Source organism: Mastigoproctus giganteus, chromosome 4 (assembly GCF_048544385.1).
Source record: "Mastigoproctus giganteus isolate SK-2022 chromosome 4, ASM4854438v1, whole genome shotgun sequence".
Classification (NCBI taxonomy): Eukaryota; Metazoa; Arthropoda; class Arachnida; order Uropygi; family Thelyphonidae; genus Mastigoproctus; species Mastigoproctus giganteus.
In genome coordinates this window covers 122351013-122373841 of record NC_143578.1, presented here as the reverse complement: position 1 = coordinate 122373841, position 22829 = coordinate 122351013, and the positions used below count along the sequence as shown (strand labels likewise).

General features: G+C 36.9%; 1 protein-coding gene across 2 annotated transcripts in view; it reads left to right on the top strand.

Moving 5' to 3' along the window:
• The window catches only part of LOC150087035 (tetratricopeptide repeat protein 37), a 702248-nt gene that overhangs the window by 494466 nt on the left and 184953 nt on the right, over window positions 1-22829 (top strand). For both annotated transcript variants that reach the window (XM_090371768.1, XM_090371767.1), the window contains exons 32-33: window positions 14498-14762; window positions 18687-18785. In XM_090371768.1, the coding sequence (XP_090227894.1) occupies window positions 14498-14762; window positions 18687-18785 (364 nt within the window). The remainder of the gene's footprint in view (window positions 1-14497; window positions 14763-18686; window positions 18786-22829) is intronic.

Genomic DNA, 22829 nt, shown 5'->3' with positions numbered 1-22829 from the left:
CGATTCTCGTGCGATTCAAAAGCGTTTTTCTCTAAGCGACTAGGTTCTCTTTTGTTTTCTCCCTTGATTATTAAACTTTTTCGTTAAGTAGCCCTTTTTCTTAAAAGCACTAAGAAGAGAGCCCAGAAGAAGGAAAGAACCTTTTTCTTTAATTAAATTGTCTTACTAATTGTACTAACCTATACGCTTGGCCACAAGCGGCACTGCTCCTGCCTCCCTGTGGCGGGGGTGGTAAAAATATACCACCAGGGCCAAAAGGAGCTAACATGGATACGAATAGTTATCCACCTTTAGAGCCATCAAGCTCAAGGTCAAAAATTCCTGACAACGACCATGACACAAACAAGCCCAAAAGGCTTAGAAGGGAACCTCAATGCCATAATGAATTACCATATTTCTTGGTGATTCATTCTTTATCCTCCCAACCTATAGGAAAATTATCACCATTCTTGATTCAAAAATATTTGGAATCAATTACTCGATCACCAAAAATGGTGAAAAGACTACAATCCGGAGACCTCCTCATTGAAACTGCCACCACTAAACATTCTGAGCGGCTCTTAAACACAACATCATTTTGTAGGCTCACAGTATCAATTACTCCACACAGAACCTTAAATTCATCAAAGGGTGTAATCAGTGAGTGGGACCTAATTGCAGTCTCTGAAGAAGAGCTACTTCAAGAACTAAGTAGTCAAAAAGTAACAAACGTGAAACGGATTATGACTAAAAAAGATGGAAATCTCACTCCAACGAGATCCATCATTTTAACATTCAGTACGCCAGACTTACCATCCTCAATTAAAGCTGGCTATTTGAATTGTCGTATTAGACCATATATCCCGAATCCTGTTCGCTGCTTCAAATGCCAGAAATACGGGCATTCACAGCAGGCATGTAGAGGTGAGGCCATATGTCCCATCTGTGGCTCAAAAGAGCACACTCAAGCAGATTGCTCAGTCAAAACCCCTGTTTGTCCAAACTGCAAAGAAAGCCACCCAGCTTTTTCTAAAACATGTGAGCTATGGATTACAGGAAAGAAAATCCAAAAATACAAAATAGAAAATAAAGTCACCTTTCCTGAGGCACGTAGACAAGTTATGTCAACCCTGCCTAGTAGTCGGTCCTATGCAGCTCGCACTCGGAACTTCGTTTATACTGCAGCTCAAACAGAAGTATCAGTTCCACCTAACACCTCTCTAGCAAACTGGCTCAAATCTACGCTTTCAACCTCAGAGAAAGAAAATACTCCAAAAAGAACTAGCGAAGCCACAAATACTCCAATCAGTATTCCTACTCATACCCCATCAGTCCCAGTTGGAAAAGAACAACAACAATTAAAATCTGAATCAGTCTCAAAAAAAACGGAATCTCCCTCAAAACGCATGGATGTAGATGAGTTGCTAGACAATGAGGAACCTATTCTAGAACTCCATGCAGATGACACCATGGATACTGGACGACCCACTTTCTCAAAAAAGGACCGGAAAAAATGTCCCACGTACAGAAAACAGTCAGATGAATCACCCTCAGGTAAACCTAAATAATGAATAAGATCATACAATGGAATTGCAGAGGACTAAGCACTCATTCTGATGACTTAAGAGATTTAATAGGTCAATTTAATCCCATAGGTGTATGCTTACAGGAAACATTCTTGTCACCCCAAGTTTTGCCAAAATTTTCAAGTTATACCATTTACAGATGAGATAGGAACTCAGTATCACCTGCACATGGAGGAGTTGCTATTCTTGTTAACGCTAATGTACCATCCAGGCCGATCCAATTGAGAACTACCGTAGAAGCTGTGGCAGCTCGCCTTGCAGTTGGTACGTCATTTACCATTGTTTCCATTTATATTCCGCCATCTGCACCACTTCTGCTTTCAGAACTTGACAACCTCATTGCACAACTCCCAACTCCAATTTGTCTTTTTGGTGACTTTAATGGACACCATCCATTGTGGGGATCGGCTACAATGGATATAAGAGGCAAATTGATGGAGGAATTCATGCATAATAATGACCTTAATTTATTAAATTCTGGATCTCCTACCTACATTCACTTAGCAACCGGATCTGCTTCCGCAATAGACTTGTCAATTTGTTCGCCATCCATATTTCCAATCATGACATGGTCGGTATTAACTGATCCCTACAACAGTGATCACTTTCCAATTATTTGCTCGCTACAAACAGGGGTAACTTCAAATCCTGACCAACGATCCACTTGGCAGTTTAAAAAGGCAAACTGGGGTGGCTATTCTGCCCAGATACGCTTAGACAGATTTTATGTTCAAAGGCAACATATTGATGGTGTCAACACTTACATAACCAATCAGATTCTGACTGCAGCTAAGGCCTCCATTCCGAAATCCACACCATATCGAAAACACAGAAATCACTGGTGGAATACAGATTGTTTAATTGCCAAACAGGAAAAAAACTGCGCCTGGAATCATTTCCGCAAGTATCCCACCACTAGTAACCTAATTGCTTTTAAAAGACTAAAAGCAAAAGCTAGACAAGTTAGGCGGAAAGCGAAACGGGATTCGTGGATTGCTTTTGCCTCTACCATTACCAAAGACACGGACACACAAGTCATCTGGAAAAGAATACAGGCACTAAATGGCAAATTTGTTCGGCTGCCCTTTCCAATACTTCATTGGAAAGGGAAAGACATTTGTACTCCCAAAGAAGTTGCAAATGCATTTGCAGAATCATTTGCAAAAATATCAGCTTCTGCCACCTATGCCTCCACCTTCCAGAATATCAAAGCAAGTGCAGAACGGTTTAAAATTAACTTCTCCATGCGCCGTTCATTTCCGTACAACCAACCGTTTACGTTAATAGAACTTCAAGAATCATTAAACAGATCTTCCAATAGTGCTGCAGGTCCAGATGGAGTTCATTACATTATGTTAAAGCATTTACTTGGAGAAGACTTGAGAACCCTATTAATTTTTTACAATCGGATGTACTCTGAAAATGCCTATCCATCTTCATGGGGCCATTCGTTCATTATCGCCTTACCAAAACCAGGAAAAAATCCTTCCTGTGTTGAAAACTACAGGCTAATATCTCTTACGAGCTGCATGGGAAAAATTTTCGAAAGAATGGTTCATACTAGACTCACTTACATCCTGGAGTCAGAGAATCTCCTTCCAGATCACCAGTATGGCTTTCGAAAAAATAGATCAACCGTAGATGTGCTCATTAAAGCCGAGTCTCATATCCGAAATGCCTTTATCATGAAACAACATCTAGTCATGGTCAATTTAGATCTTGAAAAGGCATTTGACACTACATGGCGGCATGGTATTATTATGGACCTTTACCATCTGGGGCTTAGGGGTCATTTGCCAGAAATAATTCAGAATTTCCTGCAATTGCGCTCTTTTCAAGTCCGATACAAAAACATCCTCTCTACATCTCACATTCAGGAAGAGGGAGTCCCGCAGGGATCAATACTCAGTCCAACACTGTTTTCAATCCGAGTTAGCAGCATGACACGAGATATCCCAAAAACTGTTCAAACTTATGTATGCAGATGATCTTACCATTTCCTGTCAATCTCAAAGTATGAATACCATTGAACGGCAGCTACAACTTGCCATAACCAAAATAGAATCCTGGACTTCACGGAACGGTTACAGACTGTCAGAAAAGAAATGCACTGTCACTCACTTTTGCAAGAAGCGAGCTCTCCATCCTGAACCTGAATTACAAATAAACAATACTCCAATCCCTCTCGTTAATACCGTTAAATTTCTTGGACTACTATTAGACCGCAAACTAAATTTCCAAGCTCACATCACTTATTTGAGAACTTCTTGTTTAAAACATTTGAATATACTTCGTTCGGTATCATCTATGTCATGGGGAGCTGATCGGTGTACATTACTGCATCTTTATAGAAGTTTAATCCGTTCACGGCTAGATTATGGTTGTCCAGTGTACGACTCTGCCAGGAGCACTACTTTAAAACGGCTAAATATGATCCATCACAGTGCTCTGAGGACTGCGTTGGGAGCTTTCAGGACTTCTCCGATCCAAAGTCTATATATTGAAGCCCATGATCCTCCATTACACCTGCGTAGAAAAACACTACTGCTTCACTACGCTGCTAAGATCCAGAGTCTACCATCACACCCAAGTTGGGAGTATCTCTATAATACTCCCAACTTGGGTGTGTCTTCTATCAGAGTAAGCCAAATGAAAATAGACCCGCCTCTCTCAGGATCAAAGAGCTTGTTCAGACTTGGAATGTCGATTTAAATGAAATCTTCCAAGACACAACTACACCTGTTGCTCCTTGGACATATGTGTCTGTCTCTCAAGATACATACTTCCTCCAGTGGGGGAAAAATATACCTTCCTGCAACATCAGACAGTTACATTCAGCTCATGCTACGGACAACCATGCCTGTAAAATTTATACGGATGGTTCAAAAACTGAGAATATGGTAGGTGCTGCGGTTTTTCCTTTTTGTACAATTTCAGCCACACTACCGCTTGCTTGCAGCGTCTTCACATCTGAATTATATGCCATTAACTTAGCACTTAGTAAAATAATTGAGCTTTCCATTTCATCTGCCATAATTTACACAGATTCTCTTAGTGCTGTTTCTGCCATAAGGAAGAATTCCTCCATTTCTCACCCTACATTGAAACAGATTCATTCCCAGCTATTTACTTGCAGTGTGTCCAATCAGTCAATTAGGTTTTGCTGGATCCCTGGCCATGCAGGCATTCCGGGAAATGAAAGTGCCAACTTTGCCGCTAAACATCCTCAACCCACTCTCTCACAACATCCTCAGGTTCCTTTCTCTGATTTTAAGTCTGTCATACGCAAAGCCTGCTACAATAAATGGTCACAGACCTGGAAAAGTGAGTCTAACAATAAACTTTACCAGATAAAAGAAGATCCAAAGCTGTGGCTGTCTGGCTTCCGAAGAAACAGACGAGAGGAAGTTGTATTGGCAAGACTCAGAATTGGACATACTCACCACAGTCATCTCTTTCTATTATTGGGTGAAAGCCCACCACAGTGCCCATCCTGTCAGACGCAGCTTACAGTCTGTCATTTCCTGGTTGATTGTCCCTTACATTCAACCATCCGGTCAAACACTTTTCAGTCTCTCTCTAAATTGAATATATCATCTGATTTATCTCTCATCTTAGGAAATGAAGCAAATATTGAAGAACTTTTATTATATATAAAACATATTGGTTTGTACAGAAGCATATAATGTAATCTCTCTAACAATATGCTTTTTGTCAATTAACGATGAAGAGACACAATTTGGCTTTAGTTGCCCTTGTGTCGTTAAACCGAACAACAACAACAACAACAACTTGAGTTTCACCGAACCTTTCCATTCAATTTGTCCATAAATGGGTAACATAAGCCAGAATATCACCAGTGGATTGACACTGACGGAATCCATACTGGCGATCGTTGATCAGACAGAAGGTTTCTAGGTAGTTTAAGAGTTGGCTGTTAATTGATTTCTCCATTACTTTAGAAAGAGTAGAAGTAATTGCAATGGGACAATAATTGGATGGGAGGGATTTGTCACCCTTTTTAGGAACTGGCTGGATGTGAGCAAATTTCCAAGCAGAAGGAAAAACGCATTTGGAATAAGAAAGTGAAAATAGGCTGCAAAGAATAGGAGTAAGTTCAGGAGCACAGGTTTTGAGAACAAGTGGAGAAGTACTATCAGGACCTGGAGCTTTCTTAGCATCAAGATTGCCGACCGGGCTAGCCTGGTGGGTGAAGTGCCTGCCTGGAAACCCAAAGGTCGCTGGTTCGAATCCCGCCTCGGGCTTGGATCAAAGTACTGCAAAAACCTTGGGAGGTGCATTATGGCCACAGAAGCCGATGCGCCAACCAACTACCAAAAAAAAAAAAAAAGCATCAAGATTCATCAAAATCCTTCTGATATCCTTTAGACGGAAGACCACAGGAGGCATTGAATGGAGCGTGTTGGGAATGGTGGAAGGTGTTTACCAAGATGATTAATACATGAGCTGGAAGAAAAATGGGATGCTAGCAGGTCAGTTTTATCCTTGGCTGAAGTGACAACAGAACCATCTGGTTTGGACAGAGGTGGGAGCAGAGATGGGCAAAAGTTGCGGCCAATAGCTTTGGCAAGGGACCAGAATGCTCGGCTACCATTAGGGCAAGAAGCAAGTTTTCTACTCTTAGCCTGTTCAAACTCTAGTTTGGACTGATTAATAACTGCTTTACAATCGTTGCGAGCTTTAGTGTAGGCAGAAAATGAAACTGAAGAATTAGAAACAAGCCAATTACGATATGCAACATTCTTCTCTTGAACAGCCTTAGCACATTTATTGGAAAACCAAGGTTTAGTTAGATAAAGGATGAGATTTTAAATTGGAGTGTGGAATAAAGGATTCCATTCCTGCAAGAATAATTTCACTGACATGATCTGAGCAAACGTTGACATCAGAAGTTTTGAAACAGTAATCTGACCAAGGAAAAGAAGAAAATAATTCTCGCAGGTCATCCCATTTTGCATTCTTGTAATGCCAAACAACACGAGGTTGGGAATAGCCATGAGATAAAGGTTTCATTGGAGAAGAGACAATCACCAAGTTGTGATCTGAAGTGCCTAAAGGACCTCTCACTTCGGCCGTTTACTTAGAAGGGTTGTTTGTGAGAAAAAGATCAATCATATCGGCTGTATGATTAGGATTGTCCAGTATTCTTGTAGGTAAATGAACAATCTGTGCTAGGTCATTAGTAATTGCAAAAGCCTCAGCATCTCGACCAGCTGGGTCGGTGTGACTAGAAAACAGAAGCCAGCTGGAGTTGTGAACATTAAAATCACCAAGGAAAATTACCTCGCTGTTAGGAAAGTTGGACTGGAGAAAGTCAAGTTGCAAAGAGAGGAAGTCAAAGAGCTCCAAGTGATTAGTGGAATTGGGAGAACGGTAGAGACAACAGATGAATTTGACGCAATGAGGTAGAGAAATTTTAAGCCAGAGAAGATCAAAGAGAGGAGATTCCAAATTGCCATGTCTCTGACAGGGAATATCAGAACGGACATATGCACAAGTACCACTTATAATCATACCTCTACTATATCGGGATGATGGGTCACTTCGTCAGCTGACTTTAATATACAAAAAACGTTACAATGGAACATCAAATGATGCAAGGCATTGTCATGTATTAGACAGTGAAGTACGTTCATGAGGTTGGTGAACATTAAATGGAAGGTACACAAATAATTTACTGGGCAGAATCAAACACTTGCTGTTGACAGTGTAGAGTGCGTACGTGGGACACATGCCAACATTCGTTACATTGTAAGACAGCTGCCTCCATAACGTTCACCAACCTCGTGTACTTGCTTCACTGTCCAGTGCATGACCACGCCCAGCATCATTTGATGTTCCATTGTAATATTTTTTGTATATTAATGTCAGCTGATGAAGGGACCCATCGTGCCGATATAGTTTGTATATTCGTAAATAGTTTATTATTTTGTAAATATTTTAGTCTGCTCTTTGAGGTGCAACAGTATTCCTCATGTATTATGGAACCTGAAGCAAAAAGTATTTTCCTGAGTGACCTATGTAAATGCAGGTAAATAATTGCACAATGATATTTATTTGACCTTGAGAATTCTGCATGGTAGGGATGGGATAGTCAATGGGAGAAGAGGGATGCAGGTCACGTGGTACAAGTCGGCGGGGAAATTACATTACTACAAATGCACAGGTGAGTAATTACATATGTCATTTCCTGATTAGATATCAATCATTGCATTTCAATAGGTGTGTCTTCTACGTAGAAAAGATTTGACTTACTCTGTCATACCTCTACATTTTATGTAGAAAAACTTGCACGGGGGTTGGTGAGGAAAGCAAGAAATGGGCAGAGCCCCCTAGTATAATATTAATATAATATACTTAACATTTATATTAATTAATAAATATTTTAAAAAATTGAAAAAAAAATGTGTATTCAATACTATTAGTTACTTCTACTTTCAGGCTTATTTCAAATTTGGCAACCTTCACAACACAAAATTTGAAACTACATGTATGTTGCTACTCGTAAAGTAGCAGCCATTTTGAGAGAATACCGAGTTTCGTGTTATCGTCTTTATGCTGCAAAAAATGAATCTTTCCTAAACAATTAGCGTAAATGGTAAATGTATATTGACTTAGTGGGAGTGGAGAAACAAGTAAGCTGTAACACCCCATTGGCACTTGTCCAGCACCATGACATTCTTCATACAAAATCCAAATAGTTGTAAAAACAGTGGCAGAGCACCTGACAGGTTCTCATGCAAACTCTCTTATGAAAACTATAAGAAAAGCACTTTAGAAACTGTTGCAGTAAAAGCTTGACAGTATTTAGAATGGTAGAAAAAATTTGGGCATTTTAATCATTGATTAACAGTTAACACGGAATGGTATTTTTGAGGGGTGCCTGTGAGGTGGCCTGTCACCATTGCTAGGTTAATGTAATACTGTAAATATTGGACACAAATGAATTTAAAAGTTCCTTTATTTTTTATCTTGTAGTAGTTTTATCTTTGGGTTTTAAGTATTCTCTGTCATTGATTATTTACCAGTTAAGTGACTGCCTCTGTTAGTATTATTGCCACTGCTTTGGCTTTTCAGTGACAGATTTTAACCAGCAAGCTTTTAAATGAGTAAAATAATGTTTTTTTTTTGTTTTCTGTATAAACAGAAAACAAAATATCTCACCTCGTATAACACAGTAGTTTGGTTCCTACAAAATCTTGTGTAATGCGAAACTATGTTATACACCACTAAGAACCAGTACAAAAAGGGGGATTATGTTATGTTCCAAAAGCTAACAAAAATATGCCATTTTTTTAATAACTATCGGAAACTTAATTTTTATAGTAATAATAACTTAATATTTTAACTTTATTTTTATAATTGTAGTAACTTAAATAGTAATAACTGAACAAACATCTTACCTTAGAAACTGTGATACTTATATGTCAAATAATGTACATTCATTTAATTTTCTTCCTCTTTATCGCTGCTAAGCACAATCTCTTCTGCATCATCTAGTTTTCGTGTAACTTCTATTCTCTTTAAAAGTCACGAACTAGACAATCAAGAAGTCACAAACAAGCACAAGTTCAATTGCACAAAACCTAACCCAGGGATCTCACAACAAAATACAGTGGACCCTGCTTTAAATGATACGTAAAAATGGAAGAATATTTTCCAGTTAGCAAAATAAATTTACGCTTACATAGATAGCTTAATTAATACATACTGTAATATGTACACATACTAATTGATATTGCTATTCATTGATTTTATTTTATTTTTTTGGTTGTAAAATTTAAAACAGTAAAAATGATAAGCAATTAATAACAAAGAACACATCACGCACAAGTTGCAACAAACAAGATGTGGAGTTAATGAGTTTTTGAAAATTTATTTATGTTTTTTATATGATTGAATATTTCATGGAAGGGGAAACACATTTCACCACAATAACATGATAACCCACAGAATTCTAGCTGTCGGTACTGTAGCAAATGCAAGAAGATTGAGTTTACTATCCGTTTATAATTGATTACATGAACAATAAACCGGAAACTGCAAATTGTTTTTATTGTTTTATGGTAGTGACCTCCAGAAATGTGCTTTAGAAAAATATCACGAAGGCGGTAACAACTAGCGAGTTAACAGCAGGGATTCACAAAAAGGAATGGAAACATTGAAAATTGTATTTAACATAATAGCAGGGTTTTCTCAGCATAAAAGCTCAAAAATACCGTGTTATGTGAGATTTCCAGCAATTCTGAAACTGGGTTAGAGCAAAACCTTGTTGTAGAAGTACCATGTGTGTTGTGCAAGGATTACCGCAATTTTCAAACCGTGTTGTAGAAGTACCGTGTTATACAGGGGTTGCCTGTACTTCAAAATAGCTATGTAGAATCAGGGGAATTGACAAATACAATGATTTGCAGCATTTTTTTATATATTACATGAAACCCAGTATTCTGTGTCATTTCGAATATGATCAATCCTCCAAGAGGAATACAAAAAAAAATTCATATTAGTCATGGTCAAAAACAAATATCTCAAAGAAGTGAACCAAGTAGTTTCCAAAATATGGCCACTGATCTACTGTATTTTCTTCTGTGGTGTATTCCTTCAATTAGACAATCAAATTTTTATAATGATGCTTAACGAAACATAATTACTGTAGACATTCAGTTTCTCCCTGCTCTCTGCTCAGTTAGAGACTGGGCAGAAACTGAAATGAAATGCAATAAAATGTCAATCAAATGTTAATTTCACACAACAGCATGTGATATCCTTTTCACTGCTGTGAATCACATTTATACATATTTCACACAAATATGTGCTCTATCTGAATCTCTTTTATTGCAAGGTAATAAAACTGTATGGCAATATTTCTGGGACCTTTCAAATGAACAGTATATGTCTGATGGTACTATAGCAGTAGTTATCACAAACAATACCTTGGCAACTCATGGTCATTCACTAGGCTTCCCTACCCCATACTTATGCTGCTACTGTTACTGGAGTAGAGAGGAGCTTTGTGTTTGACCTCGAACCACTAATTAACTTCTGTACAAAAGTTATCATTTGCCTGAAAGCTCTACTAATGCCAAATGACTTTTAACACACACTTGTATGGAATTTTTACCATACCCTTCTGGAGATGAATGCAGCTGAAATCTAAATCCTGGCACACATTCTTAAGCAATTAAATGATCATATTAGTTGATCAAGAACTTCAGTTTTGTAAGAGGGCATTCACATTTTCCATCATCCACCTCAATGCACATAAGTGACCACATCAACGGCAGATATTTATTTGTTGCTGATAAAATGTCTATTGAAATTAAAGATTTAGTTCTTCTGTATACATTATGTTACCAAGAAAAAAGAAGCTTTCAAAAAAGGAAGAAATCAAAATTGGGGAAAGGGGTGAGTTGAGCACTGATTTGAAACAACTGAAGAAATTATTCACAAACATGATACAGGAACTATTAGTAATTCTGAAGAAGCCTATCAGAAATACTTCCAGAAGTTGCAGCAGCATTGGAATTAGTGAATACAATGTCAAGGAGACTTATATGAAGGAGATCTGTCTGAATAGTTAGTAAGCTTCATATCCCAAATATTAGTGTAGTTCCTGAACTTTTTGTTCATGCCTTGCATACTGATTCTATGTTAGATACTTTCAGATAAGACCACTTGTAACTTAGTATGAATTTAATTGTATTCCAGTATGCTTTTCTACAATTCAATCTGGAATGTGATCACAAGTTGGAATATATTTTTTTAACATTACTTAAAAACTGTTCATCTTTTTAGTTAATTCACTAGAAATTGAAATAGTAAAAGTCTGATTCAACGAACGGGAAATATAAGAAATTGTTATTTAGCAAAAGCAAGATATAGATAATGAGAAACTTTGGTCATAAAAATTGTGAACTACTTTGTTGTATTCCAGGTTGTGTTTAAATTGATTAGAAAAGGTTTTTTTTTTTTTATTGTTAGCTGAATGAGGTATTAATAAAGAGCCCCTAAAATTATCTGGTATGCTGAAGTTCCTAGGATTAAAATAGAAGTGTTATAGGGATAGTGGGTTTAATTAAGAGGAGAAACTATAAGTTCTGCCCCCCCCTCCAAGCAAAATTGCCCATTGACTCTCACATGATTTTTAAAAGCCAAAGGAAATCAGCTGTCATATGTCTGACTTGCTGCCCCCACACACAGTGGCAGACCTGGTGGTATGATAGTTTTGCTACTGACTGTTTAATTAATTGATCCAGATGATTAATGGGGGGGGGAAATAGAGTGCAATGGCAATTAACAGATTAGTCATGAAAGTACCTTCGATTTCACATAGAATAGTAGTGCTTACTTATAAGCACTAGTGAGGTATAACGTATGATGGCAATGCCTCTTCCACATTTATTCATGTTCATATATTTTTATATACAGGTGGGTGACCCCCGCCGCTTAACGTTGATAATTTGTTCCTGAAAAACAGAGCGCTAAGTGAATCTGTGCTAAGCGAGTGCCGCATTACCATAAGGTAACATTGTATTTATGAGTTGTGGTAGGTGCCATGGGATATTTCCTAATCAATAATAAATGGTAGTGGCACCCCCGTAGCCAGGTGGGAAGGAGCAGCAGTGCATAGCACACGCTTCTTAATTAGACCGGGGTTCGAGCCCGTCACCACCAAATACGGAGGATGCGGAAAGGTCAGGGAATGACCACCGCATATCCCGGAGCAATATGGCCTTAGTTGCTAATGCTCCTAAAAACCCAAATAACTAACTAACTAATAAATGGTAGTGAAAAGCTGCACAAATGCCGGTCAAAATATTTAATATTCAAATATATGTACATATAAAATATTCTGCATTACATATGTATATAATTATGTGGTAACTACTTACGTATCAAAATTAAACTTAAAATTCCAATTAAAATCGTGAATTTAATTGATCTAAATCGATTTTAATTGATTTAATCATGAAAAATGTGTCGATTTTGAGTTGTACTTTGGTCCTGGTAAACTAAAAGGGGTTTTAATTTAAAATCCCCCACAGCGTTACCACCTAACAATAAAGTCAACTGAACGTTCGCCGCTTTGAAACCTGGCATGTTTTTTCTTCTTTCAATATGAAACTTCTTTTAGGCATTCGTTTCCAAAAAAGCCCTGCTTCATCTATGTTAGAAACTTGTTGAGAAGTATAACACATAATACCCCTCTTCAATAATTTTAACAAGTTCTTTTTTGAAAGTTTCGGCTCCTTGATATGCATTTGAGACTTCTCCCTGGATTTTAAATCTATTCAATCAGCCCTTACTAGTTTTAAATGGTTCCACTTTTTTTTCTTTTTTTCTTCAGATCATCATATAGGCTAATCTCCCTCTCTGTTTTTTTTTTTTTTTTTTTTTTTTTTTTTATAATATTAACTGAATTTTGCATTGGATATTATCTTCAATAAAATTAGTTAAAGTCTCTCCATTTGAATCCTAATAGCCTGCCTAGCCCTAGTTGTTTGCAGTGGAACAGCTGTCTTTCCTGCTGCTAAAATTAATTCTTTATTTTTTATAATTGTTCTTACAGTTAAACCTTCCAGTCCCAAATTATGACACATCTGCTTGTCGTTGACCGGAATCGATTCACTTCAAAACGTCTAATTTAATTTTCAAATTCAGTCTTTTTCTTTACATTTGTAGTCTTCGTACTGCGCCCAGACATTGTTGCTTTTTCATTCTTATCCGCCATTATTAACTCTTCGAAAATGTAACTGCATTGGTTGCATTAATTGTGATACAATGTTCGAGTAAACTGTCTGTTACGCACGATGTCTAATACTGAGTGATGATGAGACTTCGGATAAATGCATATAACGCAAATATTACAAGCAGTATACTTGATCATTTTTTAAAATGTTGATCTCGGAACTATGTAACAAGTCACTGTACTGCAATTAAATTAGCGTGCGAGAAAAGTTCACTGAGCGTGGGAAAATTTCTCAAGTCGGCGGGGGAAACGTTTTAATGCTGTTTTGCTATTCATTTTCAAGCTATCGACTCCTTCAAACTTCAACATTAACGATTTCGTTGAATATGCCAAAAATGTGATCTTTAAAAGTGCGTTATAATGATTTGTGCCAGCGTTATAGTCAGATACGGGTTATAATGTAAGAAAGCGTTATAGCGAATCAGCGTAAAGCGAACTGCATTATAACAAGGGCCTGCTGTATATTTATTCATATAGATTCATCTATCCTTAGAATTTGCAAGAGGTGAATCATAGCTTTCATATGTTCCTGTGGAAGTAGGTAGTATGAATAAATTCAAGGAAGAACCAGGCAAATTCGTGGGGAGGATAGACAGATGAGGTGGGTAGGTTTTTTTTTTTTTGCTGATGCTCTATAAGCTTGCTTTCTTTCATCATTTGCCACTACTAATACTCGAGGATTAGAAGCTCAAAGTCCAAGTTTAAAATAGCTAGGCTAATTTAGGTTAATAATACTTGCAGATACAGAATTATATAAAAAAAATTACCTTTACAATAACATGTGCAGCACATCATTACTGTACTCACATTTGTTTTGTCTTCCACTTCAGCAATATAATTTGTACTGTCTTTGACTAAATTTTTATAGTTCAGTTAGTACTGAAATAATGCAGTTTTCAACCTCAAAAGTGACACTTCAAAAAAATCTCACACCATGCATATCATTCATGCACTATTACATTACTCGGTTATTTCCATGTTTATGGAAAATATTTAAAGTAGTGATCATTACATGACTCACCTATTCCAGAGTTTCACTATAATAGAATATCGCTTAATAGTAGTTTGTGAACTGTATAAAGCTTCACAAAATTTTATATATTGAAATGGCTTTATTTATTTATTTTCCTATGTAAAAAATACTTTTTTTTTTCCACTATAGGGTAAACTACAGACAGCTAGAAATATCTTACTGAAAGCTGTTCATGATCAACCTTATGAAGGTGTGTTTTGGACACACTTAGTTACTTCTTTGTTGTCCTGGTTTCCTAATTCTGCTAAACTTGCTATTGTCTGTACCCAAAGTGGATCCTTGCATATTAGAGATCCTTCACAGTCTGCACTTTTACTTAGCATTTCTTACCTCCAGTCTGGATTTTCAAATTCTGCTCTGCGAAGTGCACAGAAGGCAGTGCATCTCAGACCAGGTAATATCTTATTGTATAAATCAATGAAATTGTTAAAAAATAACATTCACTCTAATTAAATTTTTTTCCAGAAAGTAAGACTACCTGGAAAAAATTTGAAGGAAAGATCAAAGTGGTTAAAGGTTGGGCTGAATGTAATATAACAAAATGTTTAAATAGGTTTTTGGTTCCCAATGGACTTAGTAATATCAACACCCTTGGCAAAATATTCATCAGCAATCGAAAATCATAATTCTTACCCCATGCAATTGAAATCTATCAGCAATTGAAAATCATAATTCTTAACCCTGTACACTTAAGTATTTTATTGTATAAAATAAAGAACTTATCTTTTATTATTTCCTTCAGAACAACATTCAATTTAAAACTTACAAAAATATAAATTTTATCACTCTAAAATGTACCACATCCTTTACCTCTAATAATGAATGGACACTGTGTAAATATCAGAATGAAAGGAACACATTACCAATTAAAATTGAGCTGCCAAAAGACAAGTTCTATAATAAAAACTTCCAAGCCTTAGTTAAGTAATGTATTGTATAAAATAAGGGACTTTATCATCCAGAGTCAGACATGACTGTTCAATGCTATGGTTAATGATTACTAGCTAATCTCACCTGTGTGGGAAAAAGTTTTAAATAGATTACTTGGCAGCAGGTTAAGAATTATTGTGCATACATTCAAAAGACTAAAAATCTGAAATTAAAAAAGATGCCTAACATTAACATAATATTAGAATGTAATCTCATTTATAAAGTCTGAGAAATCAGTAGTCTGGTATAATAATACTCTGTCCATTATTCTAAAATTATCAAAGGCAGATTTCTAATATAAGTAAGAGCATTGCAATTGGCATGTTGCTCCAGTTCCAATGCTGCAGGATGATTAGAGGTTACTAAGTATACATGTTGTTAAAACCTTTGTTCAGTAATTCATCTTCATATCAAGGTTCTACTAAAGGCACTCTTGAACAAAGAGTGCATCATCAACCAAAAAAAAAAAATGACTTTCCCATTTCACTCCAAAAGTTTGTCCACTTGAATTTGTTTAAGCTATCAACTTCCACGACAGATGGAAGTTTGTTCCAGCAATCAACTACCTGCTGGCTAAAGGCAAATGTCCAAACATCTACTCTAAAATTGTCTATCCTCAATTTGAATTTATGTCCCCTCAGGTTAGTAATCTGAGAAGAGGAAGAATCTCATCAGCATCGAGCCTGCTCAACCCATCTAAGGCCTTATATACCTCAATCAGATCACCTCACAAGTGCCGACTCTCCAGACACTGCAATTTGCAGAATTTAAGGCTTTCTTAGTAAGAGTACCCCTTCGTTCCTCTCATGAATTTTGTTGCCCTTCTCTGTACCCATTCTAGCAACTCTGCATCCTTCCTAAAATGAGGCCTCCAGACCTGTACACAGTACTCAAGGTATGGCCTGACCATTGCCTTATACAAGGTGATAATCACCTCATCCCCATCCCTGCTAGCAAAATTCTTGTATGCCATTGACAAGACCCCTTGACCTGCTCTGGCAGCTTGTCTGCACTGCTCAGAAAACTTCAATCTGACTGCACAATTACCCCCAGGTCTTTTTTGTTCTGCACTACTCTGAGTTTAGCGTCACACAGTTGGGGCATTTCTGTGGAGTTACTGCTAACCATATGCAATACTTTGCATTTGTCAAATTTCAGTTGCCACTTCTCAGCCTATCTGTCAACTTTTCTCAATCCTGTTGCAGTAGCATACTGTCATTAACAACTCTGCCAACCTTTGTATCATCTGCAAACTTCAACATTAAGCCTGATATACATTCATCGATATCATTGATAAATATACAAAACAACAATGGGCCCAACACCGAACCCTGGGGAACTCCACTAATAACATTAGTCCACAAATATCAGTGTCCATTGATTACCAACTCTGTCTTCACCTACACAACCATCTTTTATCCATTGTAGCAACTTGCCCTTAATGCTATACTGCTCCAATTTGTACAGCAGTCTTCCATGTGAAACAGTATCAAAAGCTTTCCTGAAATCCAAATATATGATATCAAAGATATTCTTTGCATCCAGTTCCTTTGTGACTACATCATAGTATCTAATCAAATTGGACAGGCAAGACTTCCCCTTAACAAACCCATGCTGTATCTGAATTATTACTGCAGTCTAGTCTAGATGATCCTACAATGTTTCTTTAACCATTGACGCTATTATTTTCCCCAGAAAAGTTAAACTAACAGGTCTGTAATTACTTATATCACCCTTTGATCCACCTTTGTGAATTGGGGATACATTTTCACATCTCCAGTCCATGGAGACCTCCCCTGAATCCAACTCTCATAATTATAGCTAAGAGATTGCTTACTTCCTTTGCCACCTCCTTTAATATAACTTTATAGATCCTATCTGCCCAATGTGCCTTTCTTATTATTGTCACTAGAAATGAGTGTTTGGTGTTTCAGTATGACTGAGAAATAAAGCATCAAAGTATGCAGTGGACTTCAAAATCATCACTATGGCCCGAAAAAAAGTTTCATTTATGGAAGTCCAGGATCAACATGCTGATTGTGTTTTTCAACAACCAAGGTACAAATCACAAGGAATTTGTACCTGAAGGGGAAAAGGTCAGTGCTGCATTCTGCATACAAGTGCTTTGAAGGCTATTGAAGTACATTTCCTTCATCAATTTTCATTGATGAAGGAGAATTTGTGCTTGTTGAATGAGATCTCCCAAGACATTTAGTAGATGTTGGCACCAGTGAATAGCAGAACACACCCACAGCCATCATCCAGGTTCTCAGGACTTAATAATTTGCTAGCAGGTTGCACCTGACAGATTTGCCTTTCTTAGAAGACTTAGACGTGGTAATTCATCTTTGAGACATATAAACAAGTGTACAGTGCTAGCTAGAATAAAAAATGGTAACAGATTGTTTTTAGTGACGATTTAAAGTTCTGTGGAACCTTATCATTACTAATGGGAATGATGAAAGCAGGTGACGTATTTGGGGAATCATCACTAAAAGGGAATGATGACAGAAGGATCCATATATGGCAATACTCTGAAATATTCTTCTGCACGAATTCAATAGAGACACAGACATCAAACACCAGGAGTTGCGATATGGGGAGTTGATGGTATCTCTTAAGTTGATCTTCACTGCTGGCTATTGTTCAAGTAATTTCACAGATTGATATCAAACTGAAACTTAGACTTTGTATTATACTATTTCCATAAGAGTTTCCTTTATTTTCCTTTAGGTTGTAATCCTTTATTTCAACTTTTCTCTGAATATTGGTTTGCTCTATATTACTGTGTTGTCAGATATTTCCTCTGTAACCATCTTAAATCATAACACAGTTTTCAGACATTTAACTCTGAAACTGAGGAATATTCCAAGGATATTAGATCCTTTTTGACTCAGTACCAAGAAGCATAATAGCTTGCATCACTGCCTGTATATACGTCATGCTGATATATGCTGGTTTGATGCTAAAGATCTTTCATAACATTTCTTGTCTTTACCCTTACTTATTTGCATACCAAAGCTCAAAGAAATACACACTTTTAAAGAGGAGAAATTTTCTGATACAGAGTGTGCTAATAATAATAATAAAACTATACAGAACAACCTTAAAAAGTAACTCCATTTGCATGTGGAGCTTATGACATCCAAGCAGTCCAGTTGTCTATTGGTTCAGTAGCCTCCTTAATTAGCTAATCTTTTAATATAAAGCTTCCCTTGTTGGATTCTTGAAAGGCACTAAGTGGTATACAGCAGGAGTGAAAGAAAACATCCATGTGTTTGCTTCTTTTTTATTTTAATTAAGTTATGTTAAGTTTAATTGAATTATTTTCCAATTTAATTATTTTATGAAATGTTATCAGTTTGATTAAGTGCCCAATTTTTTTTAGATAAAGTTTCAAACTGGAGTACCTTACTGGCTGCATGCTATGGAGCTGATGTAAATAAAAACAATGTGAAAAAGTTACTTTTTTTAGTCAAAAAAATAGGTGAGTGTTAAAATATTGAAATGTGGTTTTAAAATTCTTTGAAAGCAAGCTTTACAAATTAAAATGTAAGCATAACCAATAAATTCTTGTTTAGTTATTTAATATAATTTTTAATCTGTGCGGCATTTTAGAAGGAAACAAATTATAGTTTCTCTCTCTCTCTCTCTCTCTCTCTCTCTCTCTCTCTCTCTCAAAAAAAAAAAAAAAAAAAAATTGTAAGAAGCAGGACTTCCATTATTCGTATGGCTAGATCAGTGGTATCCAGTCTTTTTCAAATTCCCCTTATATGGTGTTGTTAGTCATGCATTGTTTGTCCAAAGATAATCAAACAAGAACAAAATATTTGAAATTTTCTAAATATTAATGAGAAATCTGACATTTGAACACTGTCAGCTTATTTGAAATAATTAAGTTCACAGTGTTAGTAATGGTTACATGTAGGCATATCAAGATGGTTATCCATCAGCTACGTGTACCATACTTTTATTTAAGTATTCTTCTGGGATAAAGCTGATCAATAAGGAAATTTACTTCTGAAACATTATGTGCTCAAATAAGCCTCATTTAAAAGTGGAAATTTATCTGCATTTATATATTTTCAAATAGTGGGGCAGTGATCCTGTGATTGCCTTTTATGTGTTTATTAACTTTTTTTAAAAGGATACTGCACTAGCTACTAAACCGGAGCCATTTGCGAAAGCTGCTAAGTAGACTTTTTTTTTTTTTTTTTTTTTTTTTTTTTTTTTGCAGAAAAAGTCTGTTGGTTTTTATTATCTCTTTTTCTTCAAATTAGTAGTGTAGTTTCTATGATCAAGTAGATGGATGAAATTGTTTCTTGCCTGGTCTTGGAAATTGCTCAAATATAATTGTTGAAGTAAGAGAGAGTGAATTGTGCCACTCATGTTCATTTATTGATATAAGAATGAAGTTTTCATATTCTCTTATGTAATTTCATAGGAATATAATAATTAATCATAAGTTGTTTTTATTGTCTGTAAAGCATAAATTTATAATGATACAAATGTAATTTTATAACAACTGTTTAATAATATGTAATGTAATTTTATGGCATAATATACAATACTGTTGTATAACCTGGGAATAATGTAACATTTTTATTACTGTACTTATGTATTCCTTAGTTTAGTGTGGCAGTTTTAATTCAGATTTAAGCTGAAATCATTGTCAGAGTAGAGCAGCAAAGCAAAGAGCTCAAAGTAGTGAGAATGCTCTACTCAGGAGAGAGCTGCCAAGGGCAGTTCTCCTACAAATCAGAATCTTATAATTTGTGCCACCACTGTATATATGTATGAAGCATCTGTAATGCGACATGATAGAGTCAAATGGGATGCCTTTGTGTGTTTTCAATGCAGAGTGAAAGGAGATTAAATGCAAATTCAAATTCCCAGCTTAGTGCTTGAACAACTGAGATGTGCATCAGACAACACAATGAAATTCACAATGGGAGAAAGTCCTAGTCCCACAGGAAATAGCCAGTCAGGGAAATAGGAAATGTTTTGTAGAATAACTTAATCTTCTTATAGACTGAGTTGATCACTGAATTATGACCACCCTATGAAAATTGAATGCGACCCGTTGACCACGTGAGGTACGAGAGTCTGTAGTTAGTCGTGGTGATGGTGATTCAGTAGGTAGTAAAATTCTGAGCGTGATGGGTAAAAGGAAGGATTTATTGGACTTTGATAAAGGACATCTTGTGGAAGCTCGATGACCAGCTAAGGGTTTGCTTACTTCCTTTGACCTCCACTTCTCTACAAAATTCCTCGTGTAAATGTAGATGCAAAATGCTCATTGAGTTCGTCAACTGCCTGAGCAGGATCAACAACAGTTAAACCACCAATATCATGGACCAATCTGGTTCATCCCCTCCTTCTAGAGTTTACATAAGTAAAGAAGCCTTTGCTGTTTTTCTTTGCATCCTTTGCCAAAGTTTTCTTGTAATCTGCCTTCACCTGCCTTAACCACCTTTGTGACTTGATTACAGACTAGTTTATGTCTACCATAGGTTTCTGTGTTGCCTGATAATTTATATGCAACCATGCATTTTCATCTCTGCCACAAGTCTCAATAATTCATCCATTTAGGCATTTATTAATACCTTGAACAGTATTTCATAATTGGTATGAAAAGCCTAGTAGCCTCCAAGATTAAGTCCCTGAAGGCTTCCCATTTAGAATCCACCGTTGGTAATATCATCAGTTGATCCAACTGTGTTGAATTTAAAAACTATCTGAGACCACTGTAGTCACCTTTATGGAAGTAAACAGTTCCCTTTACCTCTGATGGTAGTTACATCTTTAAGTAAATCCCACATCAGTACACTGTGATTGCTGCTGCCTAGTGGTTCTTTTATCTGCAAATTCTTAATGCATGAATAGTCACTGTTGATAATCAGATCAAGAGTATTACTCCCTCTGTTTGCCCCTCGAAAATGTTGGTTTAGAAAACAATCCTCCAATAAATCCACAAAAGTCTTGCTAGTGTGCAAGTGACCAACCCATAAGTTCCAGTCAATATCTGGAAAGTTAAAATCCCCCATTACAAGACGTTCTGATTTACTGGCACGCTCTATTTCTCTGCAGAACTGTTCATTGTACTCAACAGAGTCATTAGACCTATAACCCTTTCCTACTATCATTTTCCCTTTCCCAGTGTTTATGTCACACCAAACAGACTCAGCATTTCACTGTCCACCTATTTCAACTGGATGCACTCCCTTAGATTTTGTGTGTTTCTCAACTAACAGCATATCCCCTCCTTCCCTTCCTGTCTATCCTTTCTGTACACATTGTACTCCCCAAATTCCAGTTCTGCTCTGTTTACATCTGAGTGACACCATGTCTCTGATATCCCAACAATATCTGCCTTTTATGCCTTTATCAGCACTTGAAAGTCATCAAATTTATTTACTATACTTGTAGCATTGGTGTACATGCAAGTATACATGCGCCTGTTCTTAACTCTTAGTTACCCTAACACAAGCCCATGTATTTACTCGTTCCATGATGACTCCCAGCAGCTTTTGAATTCCCCAGCAACTTACTCTCTAGGCTGCTGCTCATTATAATAGAAGCAGTGCAAGAATCACTTTCTCCTCTGCCTGCAGCTACTGTTCATCTTTTAGTCTGTGAACTCCGCACCCAGTCTAGCAGTTTTCTGACCAACCTAACACTGCCTCGAAAGCATCAGCAAATATCCTTGCACCTTTTCTATTTAAGCGTATTCCATCCCTGGAGAAGCAGTCTCTCCTGTTGTTAAGCACAGACCACGCTGAAAACAATTCTAACCCATGAGCCTTGCACAATCTCTCCAGGGCCGAATTGATTGACAAGTCTCTCATCATATACTCCCTTCTATTGTGTCTGGGCAGAATTGCAGACACTTTCAAATTTAACCCTAACTCGCAACTGTTTTTCAGCATTGACCTGTACTTGTTAAGTAAATCTGCAGATCTCTTAAGGTCATTAGTGCCAACGTGTACAACAATATCACCTTTTGTGCCCTTAAAAGATGATATCTACCCTACAATGTCATCAACTTTTACCCCTTGCAGACAAACCCTTGTCCTATTCCACCTATCCTTTTTGCATAATATATTTCCCATTTCCCTGACAATAGAGTCACCAACAATAACTATTCCTGTTGGACCGGCTGTGTATCCCCCCCCCCAAGCTAGTAATTTTCTGACCTACCTAACACTGCCTCGATAGCATTAGCAAATATTCTTGCATCCTTTCTATTTAAGGCGCCTCCGTAGCCAGGTGGGATGGAGCAGCACACGCTTTTTGATTAGACCGGAGTTCGAGCCCGTGACCACCAAATATGGAGGATGCGGAAAGGTCAGGGAATGACACCACATATTCCCAGAGCAATATGGCCTTAGTTGTTAATGCTCCTAAAAAAAAAATAAATAATAATAATAAATAATAATAACCTTTCTATTTATGTGCATCCGATCCCTGTAGAAGCAGCCTCTCCTGTTAACAAGCACAGACCACCCTGAGAAAAATTCTACTCCATGAG